This window comes from Macrotis lagotis, chromosome 3 (assembly GCF_037893015.1).
Source record: "Macrotis lagotis isolate mMagLag1 chromosome 3, bilby.v1.9.chrom.fasta, whole genome shotgun sequence".
Lineage (NCBI taxonomy): Eukaryota > Metazoa > Chordata > Mammalia > Peramelemorphia > Peramelidae > Macrotis > Macrotis lagotis.
In genome coordinates this window covers 106961184-106980830 of record NC_133660.1, presented here as the reverse complement: position 1 = coordinate 106980830, position 19647 = coordinate 106961184, and the positions used below count along the sequence as shown (strand labels likewise).

At 39.4% G+C, this 19647-nt stretch overlaps 1 protein-coding gene and 1 pseudogene across 5 annotated transcripts in view; both read left to right on the top strand.

The window, feature by feature from the left end:
* Positions 1-19647, top strand: part of FNIP2 (folliculin interacting protein 2) — a 224082-nt gene that overhangs the window by 61842 nt on the left and 142593 nt on the right. For 3 of the 5 annotated variants that reach the window (XM_074229047.1, XM_074229046.1, XM_074229045.1), the window contains exons 3-8: positions 3315-3464; positions 8647-8747; positions 8839-8910; positions 11378-11478; positions 11662-11751; positions 14603-14674. In XM_074229047.1, the coding sequence (XP_074085148.1) occupies positions 3315-3464; positions 8647-8747; positions 8839-8910; positions 11378-11478; positions 11662-11751; positions 14603-14674 (586 nt within the window). The remainder of the gene's footprint in view (positions 1-3314; positions 3465-8646; positions 8748-8838; positions 8911-11377; positions 11479-11661; positions 11752-14602; positions 14675-19647) is intronic. The other 2 variants (XM_074229049.1, XM_074229048.1) reach the window with 1 other exon arrangement.
* On the top strand, positions 11758-14596 carry LOC141517736 (large ribosomal subunit protein uL4-like; annotated as a pseudogene).

Below are 19647 nucleotides of genomic sequence, written 5' to 3'. Positions count from 1 at the left end.
GTGTAGATTTAGATCTGAATGAAAAGTATTCCAAGACATACACACACACACTCTCTCTCTCTCTCTCTCTCTCTCTCTCTCTCTCTCTCTCTCTCTCTCTCTCTCTCCCTCTCTCTCTCTCTCACTCACTCACTCACACTCTCTCTCTCTATGGTTTTTGTTAGGCAGTGGAGTTAGTTCACTTGCCCAGGGCCACACAACTAGGTGATTATTAAGTGTCTCCAGCTGAATTTGAACTCAGGCCCTCCTGACTCCACGACCAGTGCTCTATCCACTGTACCCCTTAGCTGTCCCCAAGACTCTCTTTCACAAAAGAGGAAATCATGGCCCAGAAAGCAAAGTGATTTGGTCAAGGACTGTCAGGTATTAAATGGCAGAGTCAGGGTTCAAACCCTGGTTTAAAATGTAGCCTCCTTTTCTTCCTAACCACCACTCACCAAGACCCAGAGTAAACCCCTTAAAGTTTGGCAATGAAGTAACAGCCCACCTTGCTCCCATTTGTACATTTTTGATTCTTTGGATCTTCTGATGTAATAGAATGGGGCACCTCATTTTGTCCCTTTCTGGGAAAGTAATCTGTACGGCATCATTGCCACATTTATCTCCTCTGTATTTCTGGGCTCCAGAGGGGGCCAGGAGCTCATCAAACAGACCTTCTGGTTGCTCAGGGTCTGTTTTGAATAAACTTAGTTTCTCAGATCCTGGCTTTGCATTCTCAAATTTCCAGGTTTGCAGCCAAATACTTTTACTATAGTTGAAAAAGAAACCTTAGGCTTAGGGGTTATTTCTACCCAGATAAAGATCATTCCTTCCTTCAGGTAGGAAATATTTTGGTTTAAAAGGCTACTCCTTTTTTTTTTAGGTTTTGTTTTTTTTTTTTTGCAAGACAAATGGGGTTAAGTGGCTTGCCCAAAGCCACACAGCTAGGTAATTATTAAGTGTCTGAGACCGGATTTGAACCCAGGTACTCCTGACTCCAAGGCCGGTGCTTTATCCACTACGCCACCTAGCCGCCCCTAAAAGGCTACTCCTATTGGATGTATTCCACTCCACTTTAAAACAGAATTCAGGCATTCAGCTAATCTTTAAAAAAAGGCCTGGACTTACCTGGGTGAAAGTAGGAGAGGGAAGGGAAATCTCTCAGCTGAGTCACAGTGTGCTTTGACTGTAGATTTTTATCCAGAGCAGGGTTTGCCAGGACTGGACTTTTCCCTTTGTGGGTGGGAGATCATTTAACATAAGTTTCTATTTCCTTGAAGGATGGGAACTTCGCTGCATACCCACAAGACCTCATCAGTGGCAGCCCTCCTAGGGACAGACAGAGACTTCAAAACAAAATAGCTTGGACAGTTTGTAAGAATAATGGGTAGCTTCTGGGAAGTACTATCACCATCTCCCACTTAGAAGACTAAGAAGTCCTCTGAGGCCCAGATACAGCAAATAAGTGGTCCTGCAGAGTCCCCTCCACAATTCAGTTTCAGAACATGTTTATATTAAGTGCTTGGGGCAAGGATTCTAGATTGGTGCAAGTAGAAGGGAAATCTATCAGGCGAGTCTTTATCTTCCCCAGCCCTATCTAGACTAAGGAGGTGCCTCCCCATGAAGAGATATGTGCCTTTGAGAGGAGACCCACAACCCCTCTTGTCTAAAAAGGCAGAGATCCAAACAGAGCTTGGCTGTCCTGAGTCCCAGGTGACCAGTAATCTTTTGGACAGGGGGCAGACCTACTCATAAAAATTAACCAGAAATTTTCTCTATCCTCAGCGTGACAGAAAGCATACTTTTCTGTCAGAAATTGCTTTTCTAACCTCAAGAAAATGCATTTTAAATTAATTTATCAAATTGATTCAGGGTTTTCTTGATTAACATTTCTTATATTAAGGCAAAAACAAAACAGGGCTGTCCTCAAGAACCTTACTATCTGGGAAAGGGGAGATGGTGGCAATAATTCCCCTCAGGTAAATATATGCCAGTTAGTTACTGGGACAGTGGTAGGTGTCAGAAGGTGATGGTAGAAATGAGCTTTGAAGAGAGATTTTGTGTCCCTTGGGTACAGTAGGCAAGTAATAATAAATGCTTTTTGAATTGAATTGAAAAGTAGAAAGTGAAGAAGACAAACATTCTAGCCCTGAGGGATGGATTGTGCAAAGGTGTCAGAGAGGGACTGTTATGAAGAGGGACTTGAAAAGTAAGTTGACTGTTCCAGTTGGAACCTGAGTAATGTGACTTCCATCTAAAAGGATAACCAGACTGAGAAGGACTTTAAATGCTGAGCTTATCCTGGAAACAATAGGGAACCACTGAAGTTTCTTGAACCAAAGGCTAACCTGGTTAGACCTTCCTCTTCCAATACCACTTCACTTCTTGTGGATTAGTCCAGATTCACACTTTAAAAATCATGGTTATGTTTTAAAGGTGAAGAGGTGGGTCTATAAATGTGCTGGACAGGACCTTTAAGACAGTGAGGCAAGTGTGAATTCCTTTATAAATCAGGTTCCCTCTCATGCTGGCTGTTACTAGCACAAAGGACAAAAAGTGGTGACTCTCTGATAAACATTCAGAGGAGCCTGGTTCTGGAGTGGGTGCTACCTACCCTCCCTCCTGCATGAGACATGAGTGGCAGAGGACTGCCAAAGCCTTTGCTTAGAGCTACCTAATAAGAGTCAACACCGGGGAGTAGATAAGCCAACCTTGTTCTAATGGGCTGCAAATCAAAAGGTGCATAAGACTGAACTGATGATTAGAGAGCTGGTTTGGGAGTCTGAAAGTCATAGGTTCAAATTCTACCTCTGACATACACCAACTGTGATTTTGATCAAGTCAGTTAATCAGACTGGACCAAAATTGAAATCAAATACCTGGGAAAGAGTGAGGGTTTTGTGGAGATGGGAGGGATGGAGGAGAAGGTAGGAGGAGGAGACCAGGAAAAGGTGGGAACTAAGTTTTTAAAAAAATTTTGTGTCACTTTCATAAAACTGGGGATGGAATATATTGAGTTTATAAAATCTATATAAATCCCAATGTTACTTAAAAATGATTGATTCTTTATAAGATGTTTATTTTTAGATATTAGTTTAAAAATTGCTATAGTTTATTTTTTGACTCAACACCTTTATTTAATCTTGCCCAATTCCTAAGCATTACACATTCTCCAAAGTGATCTCATCACTGGGTCCTCTGCAAAAGCAATATTGCTATTTTCTTTCAGTGTTTGATTACCCCAGAATATTTTATCAAAGGAACTCCCAGGTTACAAAGATGAACTGATAAACCTGGCTGTCTTCAAGGTCTGCTTTACCTCTTGCTATCCCTAGAGAATTGAGGATACCCTCATTAAAATGCCAGTCAAGTGCTGCCAGGCACGAAACAGTCTCAGCAGCAACAGTGGCAGCATTGGCAGCGCCTCTTCCCATCCTTCATCAGTGGGTTCTCTACACAGCAAGGAGCAGCTTCCTAAGTACCAGGTAAGAGGACTTCAGATAGGAGGGTTGCCACCAAAGGGAAAGGGAGAAGCCCCTTCCTGAAGTTGTGGGTTAGGGAAGAGGAGTGGCCTTAGCTTCTTTAGGTCTCTGAATCTGCTCTGTGCCTAGCAGGTGCTAGCCCAGCTAGGGACTAGGAATACCCAACAAAAATTTAGGAGACCCGTCCTCCATAATAATAATGTTTGCCTTAATTTTTGACAAATGACATCAGAGAGATGTTGCCATGACATGCATGTGAATTGAATTTGAGTGAGGGGAGGCTATGCTAAGTCACTTGCCTCATTTTCTTTTCCATAGTCATCTGGGTCCAGCGGTCAGATGTGAATCAGGATGACTGGAAATGACCCCTGGATGTGAGGCAATCAGGGTTACGTTTCAGTGACTTGACCAAGGTCACACAAGCTAGTAAGAGTCAAGTGTCTGAGCTTGGATTTGAATATAGGTCCTCCTGACTTTAGGGCCTGTGATCTATCCACTGAGCCATCTAGCTATCTGTGAAGGATGTAGTTAGCTTCTGCTTGGGTTCAGTGGGACAGTGTGGGGGTGAGCAATAACTAAGGACAGTCTGCTAGAGGGAAATGAGTCAACCTGTACTTTTCACAATCTCTTGCACCTTTACTTTGCCAAATGGAAACTTTTAAAAGATTGGACTTGGGACAGCTAGGTGGCGCAGTGGATAAAGCACCGGCCCTGGAGTCAGGAGGACCTGGGTTCAAATGTGGTCTCAGACCCTTAATAATTACGTAGCTGTGTGGCCTTGGGGAAGCTGCTTAACCCCATTGCCTTGCAAAAAAAAAAAAAATCTATAAAATAAAATAAAAGACTGGACTTGAATATTATCTAGCAGGATTAGTATTGAAGAAACCAAAGGGAGTTACACCTAGACTTGGACCTGCTATTAAGTAGCTATGTTGATACTGCATATTTTGGGGGGGGGGTCTAGATAAGATGATGTAAGAGCTGTCTCCAATACAGATTCCCTAATTGTTATCGCCTTTCCTTCTGAAATAAGTTGTATTAGCTTTGTATTTATTTTGCATTTGCTTATCTGTTCTCTCACCCTTCTATCCCAATAGCCTATAAGCTACTTGAGAGGGGGGACTGTTTAATGTTTGTGTGTGTGTGTGTGTGTGTGTGTGTGTGTGTATGGACATCCCTACTGCTATTATGCCTTTTGTGAAGCTGGCATTTGTTAAATGATTCCTGTGTGTTTCCCCTTGCAGAAAGGTGAGGGACTGCTGGGGGGAAAATGTTGTATATGTTGTCTGGTAGTGTTTTGTGTTTGGTGATTCACTTGCAACTATAACTTTGTAAACTTTGCGTTGGAGAGAATTTTCGTGTTAAGAGAAGCAGGTTTTCTAGAGGGATGGAAATTCAGGGAAGCCTGGATGGATTTGCATGAACTGATGCTGAGAGAGATGAGCAGAACCAGAAAAACATTGTACACCCTAACAGCAACATGGGGGTGATGGCCAACCTTGATGGACTTGCTCATTCCATCAGTGCAACAATCAGGGACAATTTGGGGGTATCTGCAATGAAGAATACCATCTCTATCCAGAAAAAGAATCATGGAGCTTGAACAAAGACCTTATCTTTAATTTAGGGGAAAAAAACCAAACCCATTATTTTATTATGCAATTCTGCTATCTCTTATACTTTATTTTTCTTCTGTAAAGATATGATTTCTCTCTCATCACATTCAACTTAGATCAATGTATACCATGGAAACAAGGTACAGGCTAACTGACTGCCTTCTGTGGAGTGGGGAGGGAAGGAAGATTAGGGGAAAAATTGTAAAACTCAAAATAAATAAAATCTTTAAAAAAAGAGGCAGGATTTTTTGGAGTTGAGAGATATAAAAACTAGAGATTAGAGGGCTGTAAATGATTAATCAAGAAGAGACGTGGAAGTTCAGAACTCACATAACACGGATCATTTAGCTGGTAGTAGATCAACATGGCCAGCATGAGTTGTTCATTTGCAGTTGTGAAATAGAACCCTCAAATACTTTTTGGACAGTTGGTTCCATTAGAACTTAGCTAGTTTATATTACACAACTCTTTTCTGAACCAAGCTCTTTTCTGAACCAAGAAGCAACTTATTGTAACAGAAGGATAGCTTTGGGCTCATAGTAGATGTTTGCTAGGGAAGAGTCACAGCCTAGGGTCTGTTATATAGACAATTGTTTATTTTAGCAACAATTTAAAATAGCCATTATTATTTTCTAAACTGTGAATTCTCTTTTCTTTCCTGGTTCCCCTGGTCTACCTCTTGTTTAGTCATTATACACACAGTCTAATGAAAAAACATCAGTGTCCAGGAGGTAGAATGATCTTGTGTCAAATTCATGGGATAGAAGTAGGAAGTAAATCCCCCACATTAAGCAGTATGGATCCTGTGGGTGGGCTTGGAGGTGTTCAAGCTATGGGCCATCCCAGGATAAAATCAAGATCTCTCTCCATATGTATCTTAGTCCCTTATTCAATTCTGGAGAGACCTGTAGAGGCAGACCTTGCTTAGGCTAGTATCCTAGTAGATTGCTCAGCCTCAGCACAGGAAGGGTATTCAACAGGGATACTACAGCACTCAAATTGAAAGGTTTCCAGAAAATTGAAAATGACTAAAATGGATAAATTTGACCCCCTTATCTCCATATGGAAAGGAATTTCTTCATCAGAGTAGAGAATGGTATATATACCATCTGAAGAGTTTATTTCACTGAGGCCCTTAAATGGCCAGAAAGTCCCATTCCTAGAACCAGAGGTTACCAGGAAGTGGTTTCCTCAACCCCTTAGGCAGTTTTGTCATTTTTCAAGAAAAAGTTAACCTAATCCATATTGCAAGGGGAGGGAGAAATGGTGTTAAATTGTAGTCCTATCATACAAAACAGGGCAGATAGGAAGCACAGTGAATAGAATACTAGTCTTGGAACCAGAATCCTGAGTTCAAATCCAGCTTCAGAGATTTATTGACTATGTAACCCTGGACAAGTCACTTAGCTTCAGTTCCTCATTTGTGAAATGAGCTGGAAAAGGAAATAGCAAATCACTCTAGTATCTCTTCGAAGAAAACTACAAATGGGATCATGAAGAAGTGGATACAACTGAAATGACTGAATAACAAAAATGGCAATAATGCTATATGAATTTTATAAAATCCAAGAATTTTTAATTCTCACTAACCCAAATGGAACCTCTCTGGCACTTAGCACTAGCACCTCTAGTTCTGGCAGTTTTGTTAGCCTTTGCTATAATGTATTAAATAACTGATTAGAGAAGAATACTAGAGTCAATTTCTTCACAGGATATTTTTGATACTAAAAGAAGAGCCTATGTTTTATATCTGTGATTAACTCAAAGTCCTTTAGCACCAAGAAAATTGGTGGCCCAGGGTGAGCCTAGAGTCTGTACCAGGGTACAACTCTGATAATTTTCATCATTCTGAAACAATTTCGAATGTAGTCCAGTTATGGGGCATCATCCAGGGTCCAGCTTAGGGAGGCTCAGCAAAAAAAGACTGATCACTAGGTAATGACTATTTTGACTTCACCCTGAAGCTTAACTGAGATATGGAAGAAGGGGCAAGACCCTGTTGGTGAAGGAATCTTAATGTTGTCAAAATTATCTTTTTCATTTCTAAATAAGTCTTTTGATGGCTTTTACTTTTACATCACAGACATGTTTCAATAGAACACCTACCCTTTGGAATTGAATCCTTCATTGTACCTCCCCTAAGCAAATATCCAAACAAACAAAAAAACCCAACTTATTAATATAGTCATTGACAGTAGTTGCATTGTGCTTTTCCTCATCTCTCTGTCCCTTTATCCAAGGAGAGAGGTTTGTTAATGATCTGTTCTCTGTAACCATGATTGGTTATAGCCAAGTGGGTGGTGCAGTGGATAGAACATTGGACTTATAGTCAGGAAGACAAGTTCTCAGAAACGTTCTAGCCTGCTAACCCTATGGTTAGCAAATCACTTATCCTCCATTGGAAAATGGGATAATAATACTCCTAACTCTTCCTAACTTGAAGAGTTGTTGTGAAGTGAAATAACAAATGTAGTGCGTTTTGTAAATGTTAATCTCCTAAATAAATTTCGCCATCATCATCACAGAGTTTAATGCCTTTGTGGGTTTTTTTTTTTATTATATAACTAATCATTTTAAGTATTGTTCTTTTGAATCTCTCCTTTAACTCGGGCACTTAGCACAAATCTTGTTCTTCACTGTATTCCTCACTTTGAGCATTTCTTACTGTATGATAACATTTTGTTACATTTGTCATAGTCTGTTCAGCTATTTCTTTTTTTTTTAGGTTTTTTTTTTTCAAGGCAAACGGGGTTAAGTGGCTTGCCCAAGGCCACACAGCTAGATAATTATTAAGTGTCTGAGACCGGATTTGAACCCAGGTACTCCTGAGTCCAGGGCCGGTGCTTTATCCACTACACCACCTAGCTGCCCCTCTGTTCAGCTATTTCTTAATCATTGTACATCTCTTGTTTTGTGCCACTATGAATCTTTTGTCTTTGACCTCTCTGGCTTAGAAGTTACACACCATTTTGAAGTGCTAAAGTATAACATGCAGAATAAATGGAATCTTTGCTGCATAATTTCTGAATACAGATAGTGATGATTATTTCCCATTATAAGACTATTAGAGGAAATTTGATAAATTGCTTTGATCCCCTGGAAGGTAAAGTTTGTGTAGAGAAAAGGTCATGAAATCAGTGTTGAGAAGAAATTTGAAGAAATAGTATATCAAAGTGCAATGCTTTCTAAGATGACCAGAACCGACTTAAGGAGACAGTCAATGTCTCTTCCTTACCTAAGAGTAAAGGATTGAACAAAATCATAGTACTTCAAGCACAGTGACAAGAAAACATTGGAATTGAGATTTGGAAGACCTGTCTGCCTATGTGACTCAAGGCCAGTGACTCCACTTCTCTTTTGCCTTTTTTCCTCATCTGTAAAAGGAGCATGATAATAGCATCTCCCCTCCAAGGTTGTTGTGAGGATAAAATAAGGTAATATTTTAAGGCACTTTGTAAAACTTAAATTCTATATAAGTTCTAGTCATTATTGTTATTCTTGTTTATTATCATGTCAACCAATACTCCATTTCAATGTTGAGTTTCTTTTGTTCTTTGTACTTGTTGCAGTATACAAGACCTGCTTCTGATGTTAATATGCTTGGAGAAATGATGTTTGGTTCCGTGGCAATGAGTTACAAAGGCTCTACCTTAAAAATTCACTATATACGGTAAGTTTCCAGCATGTGTCTGACAAGTAGGGGTATGATGTTGAATTCCAAATAAATTCAACATGTATTTGCTTTGTTTTCCCTCTTTCAGTTCTCCACCACAGCTGATGATTAGTAAGGTCTTCTCTGCTAGGATGGGCAGCTTTTGCGGAAGTACCAACAAGTATGTATGGGATTTTCCCCTCCCTCTTGATGTCTGTTTTTTCTTTTTTTCTTTTCTTTTTTTTTTTGCAAGGCATTGGGATTAATTGACTTGTCCAAGGTCACACAGTTGATATCTATTTTAAAAAGAAAAAGAGCATGCTGTTGTTTTAAGGTACTTTGTCTTTAAGTTAATAAAACACTGTCAGATGAGAAAGGGATTAATTTAAGTTTGACCTTAGAATTTACCCACCTGAATTTGACCACTGCGTCACACACCCCCCCCCCCCCGGAAGTGAATCTGAAGAGCTTTTTTTGTGTTCTTGAGGAAACCTTGAGGACTATGGATGAATGAATATCCAAACTTTGGGCCTGTTTTGCATCTTTCTACTCTCAGATAATAGTGGTCTTCCTCCATGGATAGTGGAATATGAAGAAAGAAAAGGGGATATGTTGTTTTTCATCAGATTGTCACACAATCTTGTCTTTGTCCCCCATGGCCTTTTAGTTTGTATGAAAGTCATTTCTGTCAGCTCTCGCTGTTCTTTTTTTTCCCTACATAAGAATAATATTACCTTACATTCATACTGTGCCCTACTGCTTTCAAAGCACTCACTGATATTGCCTTGTTTGATTTTTTCCCAACACCTCTCTAAGATAAGGTACATAATAGTATCCTCATTATGCAGATTAAGAAACCAGATCTTGTGCAAAGTCATATAATTTATAATTGACTGAGTCAGGTCTTTTTGCTTTTAAGTTCAGCTTTCTGTATATACCTGACTAACCCTTGAAAGTTTGGGATTTTCCCTTCCTTTTTATATATAGTTTGTCCCTTTAAACAAATTTATCAAGGCCATTGTGCAGGCCAACCCTGTGTCTTTTTAAGGCAAGACAAAAAATTAAACAGAAGCCATGTTACTTTCTGATGCTTACTGATTTTAGTAAATTGTGTAGTTTTTATCAAGGATCTTCTCTGAAAAGAGCTATTAAAATTCTTTTTTCTCCCATTCTTAATTATGCCTCTAAATAGCCTTATAATTCCCTAGTATGATTACAAGGGACACCTGAGGTTCATGAGTTGGTAAAACTGTGTTGACCTTAGCGGTCCTAGATGTGAACAGAGATATTCTTTGTTGTCAGTATTCTTTTTTTTAAATACAATCTGTACAATAACTAATTGGCACTAAACCACCTATAGTGACAACCCTTTGCAAACAAAATGAGAAGAAATGAAGAAAGCAGAGATAATTAATAAAAGAATTGATAGCTTCTCTTTGGAGATGTGAATAGAGCAGTTGGTTTTATTGCATACAAAAACAACAAAAGAACTTACCTGTAAATTTCTGAGACACTTCACTATATAACCTGGTATGACTTATGATGTAGGTAAACAAAATAAGTCTCATGAAAATGACTGCAGCTCCTGCCTTGACATCCATTGCTAAGTTGAATATATAATAACTAGCAATTATAGATCATGTTGAGGTTTGCAAAGTGCTTTACAATTATTCCTATTTTAAGAGGGAATGAGAAAGAATTACAATGAATTTTGTTTTGAGGCATGCAGAAAACTCCACTGAGTAATTTTAATGGGTTGCCAAAAGGGCATTCAATAGGCACTTAATAAGACTATTTCTTTTATTAAGAGTAGATTGGGGGCAGCTAGGTGGTGCAGTGGATAGAGCACCAGCCCTGGACTCAGGAGTACCTGAGTTCAAATCCAGCCTTAGACACTTAATAATTACCTAGCGGTGTGGCCTTGGGCAAGCCACTTAAACCCCAGTTGCCTTGCAAAAAAAAAAGAGTAGATTGCAGCATATTGCCCATATTACTCATAAAGAATTATGAAGGAGAAGCAGGATAAAGGATATTATCAGAGAGAAATAATGGCCAGAAAATGAAGTGATCCAGTCACATGATGAGAGGGAGGGAAGGATAACCAATAGACAAGCCCACCTTGGCTGCATTTGTGTCTATTCTCAAGATCTAAAGAGGCTAGCTTTCAGCATGATGGGTGGACACTATGGCAATTTATGGGAGGACAGATGAGTTGCATTCAGCATTGCTGAAGAATCTCATCAGGGAGATCACATATCCAATCAAAATAATGAAGTACAAAAATCCTTGAGGAAATCTGCAGTCTAAGACAAATTGTCTAATACCAAAGTTGTCATTCATCCCTCTGTAATATGATGGGGGAATGGTATCTGGTTATTTAACTTTTAAACAGGCTTTTTATTGTACCCTAAATAATCCTTTAAAAATCAGTTCATTTTGTTTCCATTTGGTAGAAATGAGACTTGAATCATTTATAGAAGGAATTTCTAATAATAGCAAGCACCTTCCGCTTTTCCCCTGCATAGAGAGTCAATAATGTTTAGTGAATTGAATCATTAAAGTGTTAGAAACTGTTTCATTTTTATTTTAGACATTTCTCTTGACATTTTTCTGCTCTTTCTCCCTTCTTTTCCCTCTTTGATTTTTAGCTTGCAAGACAGCTTTGAATACATCAACCAAGATCCTAATTTGGGAAAATTGAACTCAAATCAAAATAGTTTGGGTCCCTGTCGTGCTGGAAGTAACCTAGGTAAAAACCACAGCAATGACAATGAAAGAATATTTGTAATTACTCATGTGTCCTGGCTGTGTGTGTTGTGTTCATTTTTTTCTTTTTTGGTTTGCATTTTCATTTTTGTTTCTGCTTTGTCTTTAACCTGTGATTATTTTTTTATATGTTCTGTTTGCCTGTTCTGTGTGTTCCGGTCTCCAGGTGTGCTCCAAGTGTGCAGCAGCAAGCTGCTGCAGGGGTTGACTGAAGGAGGACCTCTCCGGCTCACCCGGAGCGCTTCTTTCTTTGCAGGTTTGTGTGGAATGCTGAGTTCGGTATGACCCACACATATACTAAACTCTGTGGCTGCTCTTAGCCTCAAATCTTCTTGTAAAGCCTCCTTAGCAACCCAAAGGGCTTTCAGGGTGGCAGGAATTTGGTTTCTAGTATAAATTAGTACAAATCATTTTCAAATTTCTACCATCAATGAACCTTTATTGTGTAATTCTCAACAAATGCCCTAGAATTAGCTGATTCTGAACAGAAATGAGCCCTTAGTGTTTCTAAGAGGATTATGTTGTTGATTTTTCTGTATCTCTTCTGCTTATGAGCTATTATGTTTTCTACTGTCACATGCATTCTCAATTAATATAGATTTCCCACCCAATCTTTTCTAATAAGAGCATGGGAGTCTCCTCTTTCTCTTTTCTACCTTAACAGTGTGCCAGTAGCTATTTAAATAGAGCTGATGTGAGTTTCTAGGTTTTCCTAAGGTAGAATGACCCTAGTCTTGCTTGCTAAGGTGAAATAGCTTTAAATAGTCTTGCTAATTTTGGAGGTGGAAGTGGCATTGCAGAGTTCATCAAGATGCCACATTGGAGGGGTTTTTGCCCCTTGCATCTTAAGGGTAGCCCTCTTTGGACTGAGTGTTCATTTCATACTAAGCCTCTTTACAAGGTGAAGTCTGCCCAACAAATGCCCTGGTTAACAGATACCCTAATGAAAGTGACACCCTCCTACCTTCTTAGAGTGTGGCTTGCATGTTGATATACTTTTAAATTGTGAACATAAACATACTTTGAAGAGTGTACACTATTTAAACAAAGGCCTTGACCTTATGGCACACTGTCTAGAGTTTTTAGTATCAGAATCTATTCAGCTTTCTTACCCATCTGAACATCCAGATGAGGTCAGTAAGGTGTTCCTAGAAGCCTCTGCTTCTCTAAGTACTTCATCTCCCAAGTCATCCTAGGATGAAAGAGAGAGGCAGAAAAAGAAGAAAACTTTTTTTTTTTTCTGAAATAGGGAGATTCCCTTTTCCTGTGGGAGCCATCTGGCAGAGAGGAGTGTGGCTCTTACTCTCCAGCGCCCACCATGGCTTGTGTACGTCCCCTGATATCTGTGTACTCCGAAAAGGGGGAAGTATCTGGCAAAAATGTTACTTTGCCTGCCGTCTTTAAGGCTCTGATTCATCCAGATATTGTGAATTTTGTTCATACCAACTTGAGAAAAAATAACCAACAACCTTATTCTGTCAGTGAATTAGCAGATCATCAGACCAGTGCTGAGTCTTGGGGAACTGGTAGAGCAATTGCTCGAATCCCTCGTGTTCGGGGTGGAGGGACTCATCGCTCTGGCCGAGGTGCTTTTGGAAATATGTGCCGAGGAGGTCATATGCTTGCTCCTACCAAAACTTGGCGCCGTTGGCATCACAGAGTGAATACAATGCAAAAACGATATGCCATCTGCTCTGCTTTGACAGCCTCTTCCCTGCCAGCACTGGTCATGTCAAAAGGTCATCGAATTAAAGAAGTTCCAGAATTTCCTCTAGTGGTTGAAGATAAAGTAGAGGGCTATAAGAAAACCCAAGGAAGCAGTTTTGCTGCTTAAGAAGCTGTGAAGGCATGGAATGACATCAAAAAGGTCTGTGCTTCTCAGCGTATGCAAGCTGGTAAGGGTAAAATGAGAAACCACTGCCATATCCAGCATCAAGGACCATGCATCATCTATAATGAAGATAATGGTATTATCAGGGCCTTCAGAAACATCCTGGTATTACTTTACTTAATGTGAGTAAATTGAACCTTTTGAGACTCGCTCCTGGTGGACATATGGGGTGTTTCTGTATTTGGACTGAAAGTGCCTTCCACAAGTTGGATGATCTGTATAGTACATGGTGCAGGCCTGCCACCCTGAAGAGTCACTACAATTTTCCAATGCACAAGATGACCAATACAGACCTTACCAGGATTTTGAAAAGCCCAGAGATCCAGAAGGCTCTCCGTGCAACATGCGAGAAGATTCATTGGCAAGTACTCAAGAAGAACCCACTGAAGAACTTGAGAATCATGGTGAAACTGAACCCATATGTCAAGACCTTGCACCAGAGTACAATTCTATGCCAGGCTAAGAATCGGAGAATCAGAGAAAATAAAAGAGCTGCTGCGCTAAAGAAGATTATGGAGGCAGAGAAAGCAGTAGATGAGAAAAAGAAGAAGAAGCTTGTAGGTAATAAGAAACTTGTGGGAGCAAAGAAGATTCCAGGGCAGAAGAAAACAGCAGAAAAGAAGCCAGCAGCTGAAAAGAAACCTGCCACACTAAAAAAAAACCTGCAGCTGAGAAGAAGTCTGCTGCATAAACTTGGTATATCAGTTAATCCATTGGGCCACCACAATCTATTATGTGTGTTGTATTGTGAATATCTAAAGAATAAATATTCAAAGTGGCTTTGGAGAAAAAAAAAGAAATAGGGAGATTCTCTCTTCTTCCCCCTACCCCTTTGTTTTTTTCCCCATACACACACACACACACACACACACTATTGAAATAATGAAAATTATTCTGAAGTTTTTAGAAAGTACAGCTGCCTGCTTCTCAGGTCAATGATAACAGCATCTAAATATGCAAGCCTATAAGAAAATGAGTTTAGAATTAAAGGGGAACTGGTGTGGGCCTGGGAAGCTGTACTGCAGCCTGTCTTCTTTTGCTCACACTATGATTATTCTTTTCACATTCCTGATTTTATCTGCCAGTGGCCAACCTTGTTACATCCTTCTAGTTTACTGGCAGCCTAAGTCCTCCTGGCATTTGAGCATCATTTTAGGTATTTCAGAAGCCATCTGAAAGGGATCCTGGTAACATCTCTCCTTTGCCTTTGTCTCAGCACACAGCACTCCTGTTGACATGCCCAGCCGAGGTCAGAATGAAGACCGGGACAGCGGGATTGCCCGATCAGGTATTTATGTTTCCTTTTTTGGGTTTATGAATAATAATAAGTTATGGTAACAAATATTGGAAGGTTACAAACCACTGTGCCTACAGCTCCCTGTGACAGTATTGTGTTCCCAAGGGAGCCTGTGACAATTTTGTATCCCTGAGGTGGACTGTGACAGTGTTGGGTTTCTCATTTTAACAAAAATAGATGAGGAAACAGGCTCATCAGTTAAATAATTTTCTTGCTTTCCTGTGCCTGGTAATTGTAGAGTTGATGCTACTTTCCTGTGGGTATAGGGAGGCTACTCTCCTTTAGCCCAGATAGGTAGATTGTTGCTTAAGAAAGGTCTACAAGTTGCTCCAAGTTCTTTCCCCATAAATGAATAAGTAGATGAAAAATCTTTATTGAGCTCTAACTGCTAAAATACAGAGATTCTGAGACAAAAGTAAAACCAGGCTCTGTCCCCAAAGAGCTTACATTCTAGTAGGGAAGGACAGCAAATAAGGGAGAGGGCTGAGGGAGGTATATTTGACATGTAAAGTTATTAGGATAGGAGGATAATGTTGAACTCTTTCAGGATTGATCGCTGAATGATATTGATTATGGTTTAGAAAGTAACTGGCTCAATATGTCCTTCATGACAAGATGGCTGATTAGAAGATGAACTAGGGACTAGTCAAGCATGACAGGAGCCAGCCTGACTTCGTAGGACTTTCCGCCAGGTCCTACATGAATTAGAAATAGTGTCCCACTTAATGACAGGCTGTCACTTAGGGCTCCGGGGCTGGTGAGAAGATGACCAGGTGTGCATGTTGGGGCTGGGTTTTTCTGGTTCTGTAGGTGTAGTCTCTCAAGATTCAACTTCATGAGAAGTGATGGTATCCTGGGGAAAACTGATCCAGTTTGCCTCCCATGATAAAGAGTTAGACTTCCCCAAAAGCTAATTTAATAATTGACAATAAGTAATCTCTTTCTTTGAGAAAAGCCTAGTCAGAAAACCAGATGTGCCTGCTGGGTGCTGTTTGCTAATGAAGATGATGGCCATGGGGTTTAGCCTGCTCCAGCCAACACGAGAGGCTGGCTCTGATACTCTTCTTAGAGTTGCATTGTTCTAAACATCTTTCTAAGTTTCCCCTTTTTTTCCTCCAAGTTTTTTTAAAATTGTATTACCATTACTTATCGTAGAATTATCCCAAACTCAAATCAGATGCATGCCTCATCTTTGCAGTTAAGGAAAAATTTACAGTGCCAGTGGCATCAAGGACTTGTTTATTGGTGATTTCGCTCTGAATTGTAGAAGTTGACTCATGCACTTGGAGAACTGGTTGATTAGAATTTTAGATCTCTGATGTCTTGCTTATTAGCTTCTGTGCCTTTTTTTTCCCATCTTTGATTAAAAAAAAGAAATTTGACATGCAACAGCATTCTAAGGGCTAAGAGAACACTGATTTGCAGGTGCTCCTTTTTGTCCATAAGTTCACACTTCATTGCTCTGCCATTATACCTATGTTGTTATTGTCAGTCTCCTTCTTGCTGGAATAAACTGGCATGCAAAGATCCTCTCCTGGACTCTAGGCCTCAAATGCTAGTCATCCCAAGGGTTCTGTTCTTCTGAGTAACAGTTGATCCCAATGCTAGCCCACTCATCATTTTGCTGACTTTTACCCTTGCCTAGATTCAGCACAGTCTTCTCAAGAAATCTTTTTAAATAAAACTAAATGACATATTATCATAATTTATTACTGAATCACCCAGTTTAGTTGATTCATGTATACTTCCAAAGTTGTTCAGCAGTTTGGGCAATTGTTCAAATTTCTCTAGCACTGAATCCTACAAAATTCTTCCTTGACCATATCCAATGAGGTTCCCCAGTTTAGACATGAAAAAAACTGAAGACTAATGGTAAATTAACTCACCTGGTCCCACAGGTAATAAGTTAGAGCCATTGTTCAAACTGCTTCCTGACTTGCAGTTGGGCATTGTGTTTCTTATAGCTGTATGGGAGAGTGGAAAAGCGTCTTTGGAGTCAGAGAATCAAGGTTTGAATGCTACCTCTTTCACTGGGGTCTCTCTGTCCTTGGACACAAAATGAGACATTAGGATAAATAATTCTTTAGGTGTTGACGCCATCTCCAAATAAGCTATTTCCATGATTATGTCTTAATCCTATATGAAAAAGCGACATCATTCATTCTTGATTTAAGGATGGTATTTGTTACTATTGTTTAGGAAGGTTACTCTGAATTATGACATTATTTTTGAGGAAGATAGTGCATCTTAGGTAATTTAGCTTTTCAAGAAATATGAGCATGGACAAATAGGTGGAAATTAGAGAAGGCAGAATTTGGTTCCATTGAAGGATGACAACTTATTTTTTTAAAGCATAATGTCTAAAGAAGAATGGACTGTCATGTGATTCCCCACCACTGGAGGTGTTCAAGCAAAAACTTTTGTCTGAGATGTTGTAAGCTCTTTTTTACAGAGACTGCTATGAAGCTAATGTTAAAATTCTGAGTTCAGGGACAAGGTTCACTCCAGAGAATTAATATGATTGTACTGCAAAAAAACATAATTAAGGTCATGTGTGTTTATTGAAACAATGCATTTAAGTGGGAAAGAGTCAAATATACCAGTAGCCCATTTCCCAAAGATAAAAGCCTTTCATCTAAGACCTAGCAAGATCAGGACTGATGTTGGGTTTTGTCCTGGTTTCATTCCAAAGTTAGCGACAAAGTCAGCCTTTACTTCAGGTTTTATTGTGGATAAACTTAGAGTTGGAAGCAAGATGATCCACAGGAAGAATTGAATTTGTTAGGCCTTCCAGTTCTGTGAAAAGCAAGAAGTTGAGTTGTCCCTGGAGGGGACTAGTAGTTGTCTGCACTTTGCAAAAGTGATCCATTTGCATCTGGCAAAGCTGAAAATTCCAAAAAGAAAATTGGGGATATGGGAAGAAATAGACTCAGGTTGGCCATTCAGTTGAGGATGTCTTTTGAGGAAACTGATTAGTCCTAGTTCAGGTCAAGGAAGCCAACACTTGGATTTGTTCATCAGGTTTCAGACTTGAGGCTGAGCTAGAACCAGTTTTTCTTGCCCCCTTGAGGAGCAAGCAAGTTTAGGTGCCAAACTTTAATGAATGACTTATCCTCAGAAGGTGATTGGTTGGTTTGAGAGCAGTGCTGAACTGAGATTGAATGTATTGTCTGGGGAGAACCAAAGGAAGTCCTTCTTGTGGTTTAGCTAAATTTAGAGAGTCACAAACAGGGTAGATTTGGAAAGGTTGGGGGAAAAGTTGAGAGATGGTAGGGGGAAAGTGGTATGGAAGCAGCATTAGGAAAGAGCAAAGAAGACTCCCCTTGGTTCTTGAAATCAGGGACATGGAAGAGGGACTGATTGCTTCTGATACACTGGAAAAAAGATTGATATTTGTAAAAGTTAGATTTATAATCTATGGGAGGACAGAATTGGAGAAAAATTGTTTTTTTCTGTTCTTCTGAATAACAGTTGAGTGTATTCTCACTGTATTTAGTGAGTATTCTGATTAAGATGCAGAGATTGCTCCTGAAAGAGAGCTGGAGAAAATTTCCAGACTAGTCCTAAGAATTAGCTCCTCTTTATACTTCTGGGTTTGTTAAGATCTTTAACTTTTATTGTTTATTATTTATTTTTAATATCAAAAATTTTCATACAGTCAAAAATAGGTTTTCTGAATAAACACACATTAAAAAAACTTACTCGTAATTCAATTATGTAAGCATTTATAAGGAATTTTCATGGTCAAAGAAATTGTGCTGGTGTTAGGACTAAAAAAAAACAAAAAGAAACCCTGAAAACCATTCAGAGACCATTGTACTAGAAGGAAATATGAACATGAAGTAAAAACTAAATAATATCAACTAATTTTGGAAATAATTTTCTCTGCTTTAATAAAGTTGTTTGGTATAGCCCTGGGAGACATGGAAGAGCCTCCCTTAGGAGGAGATTGCTCCTGAGCTATAAGAAAGGGGGTTCTATCAGGAAAGGGCATGTGGGGGGTGACCCCCCCCATGCAAATTCATGTAGGTAGAAATGGAATGTCATATTGGAGTTAATAGCTAGGCCACCAGTTAGACTGGACTGGAGAAGTTATTAAGGGGAATCAGGAAATCAAACTGGAAAGATAGAAAACAGCAGAGTCAAGGATCAAAACTGAAGTTCAAAACATTTGTTTTATTCCCTTTATGGATCTTAGGGGTCACAGGGCTAAGAAGAATTGTGTTCTATTAAACTAGACTTGACAAGAAGTTTTTGAAGTCAATATAGCAATGTACTCTTGTTTCTAATCTTGGGCAAGAAATGGATACTTCTGTCCATTGGTGTTTCAGGTTTGGTCACCAAAAGGGAGGAATCATAAATTCAGTGAAATGGTAAGGACCCTCTAGAGAAAATCTAGCCTACCCTTTTAATTTTATAGCTCAGGATATTGGGGTGTCCATCTTCCTTCTGCTCCTGTCTTCCTTCCCCCATGAAGATGATAGATGAAAATAACATGCTTTGATCTGCATTCAGATTCTTAGTTCTTTCTCTTTATCATCCCCATTTTAAATAAGAGGTTCTTAATTTTTCCTTTTCTGTCATTATTACTTACCCCCCAACTCCATCCTCCTCTTCCTCCAAAAGTCCACCATTGTGGCAAAGACAAAAAAAAAATTATTCTACATATTGACAGGGTCTGAAAATCAACATCTCATTCTGCAGAATTGTCCATCACTTCTTTATAGATGGGAGATGTGCTTCCTCATCACAGACCTCTTCTCTAGCTCTTTCTTCCTCCAAGCCCAAACTTTTCCTATTAAAGTATTATGACTCTATGATAAATTTGATTTTATTAATTTAAACCTTCTTTTGGCCAGATTAATTTCAAGAACACTCAAATTTTAAAAGATCCTTTTAAAGAATGTGTCTAAAGAGAAGTAGCTGAGGTAGTGCATACTTAAATCCACAAAGCAGAGACAATT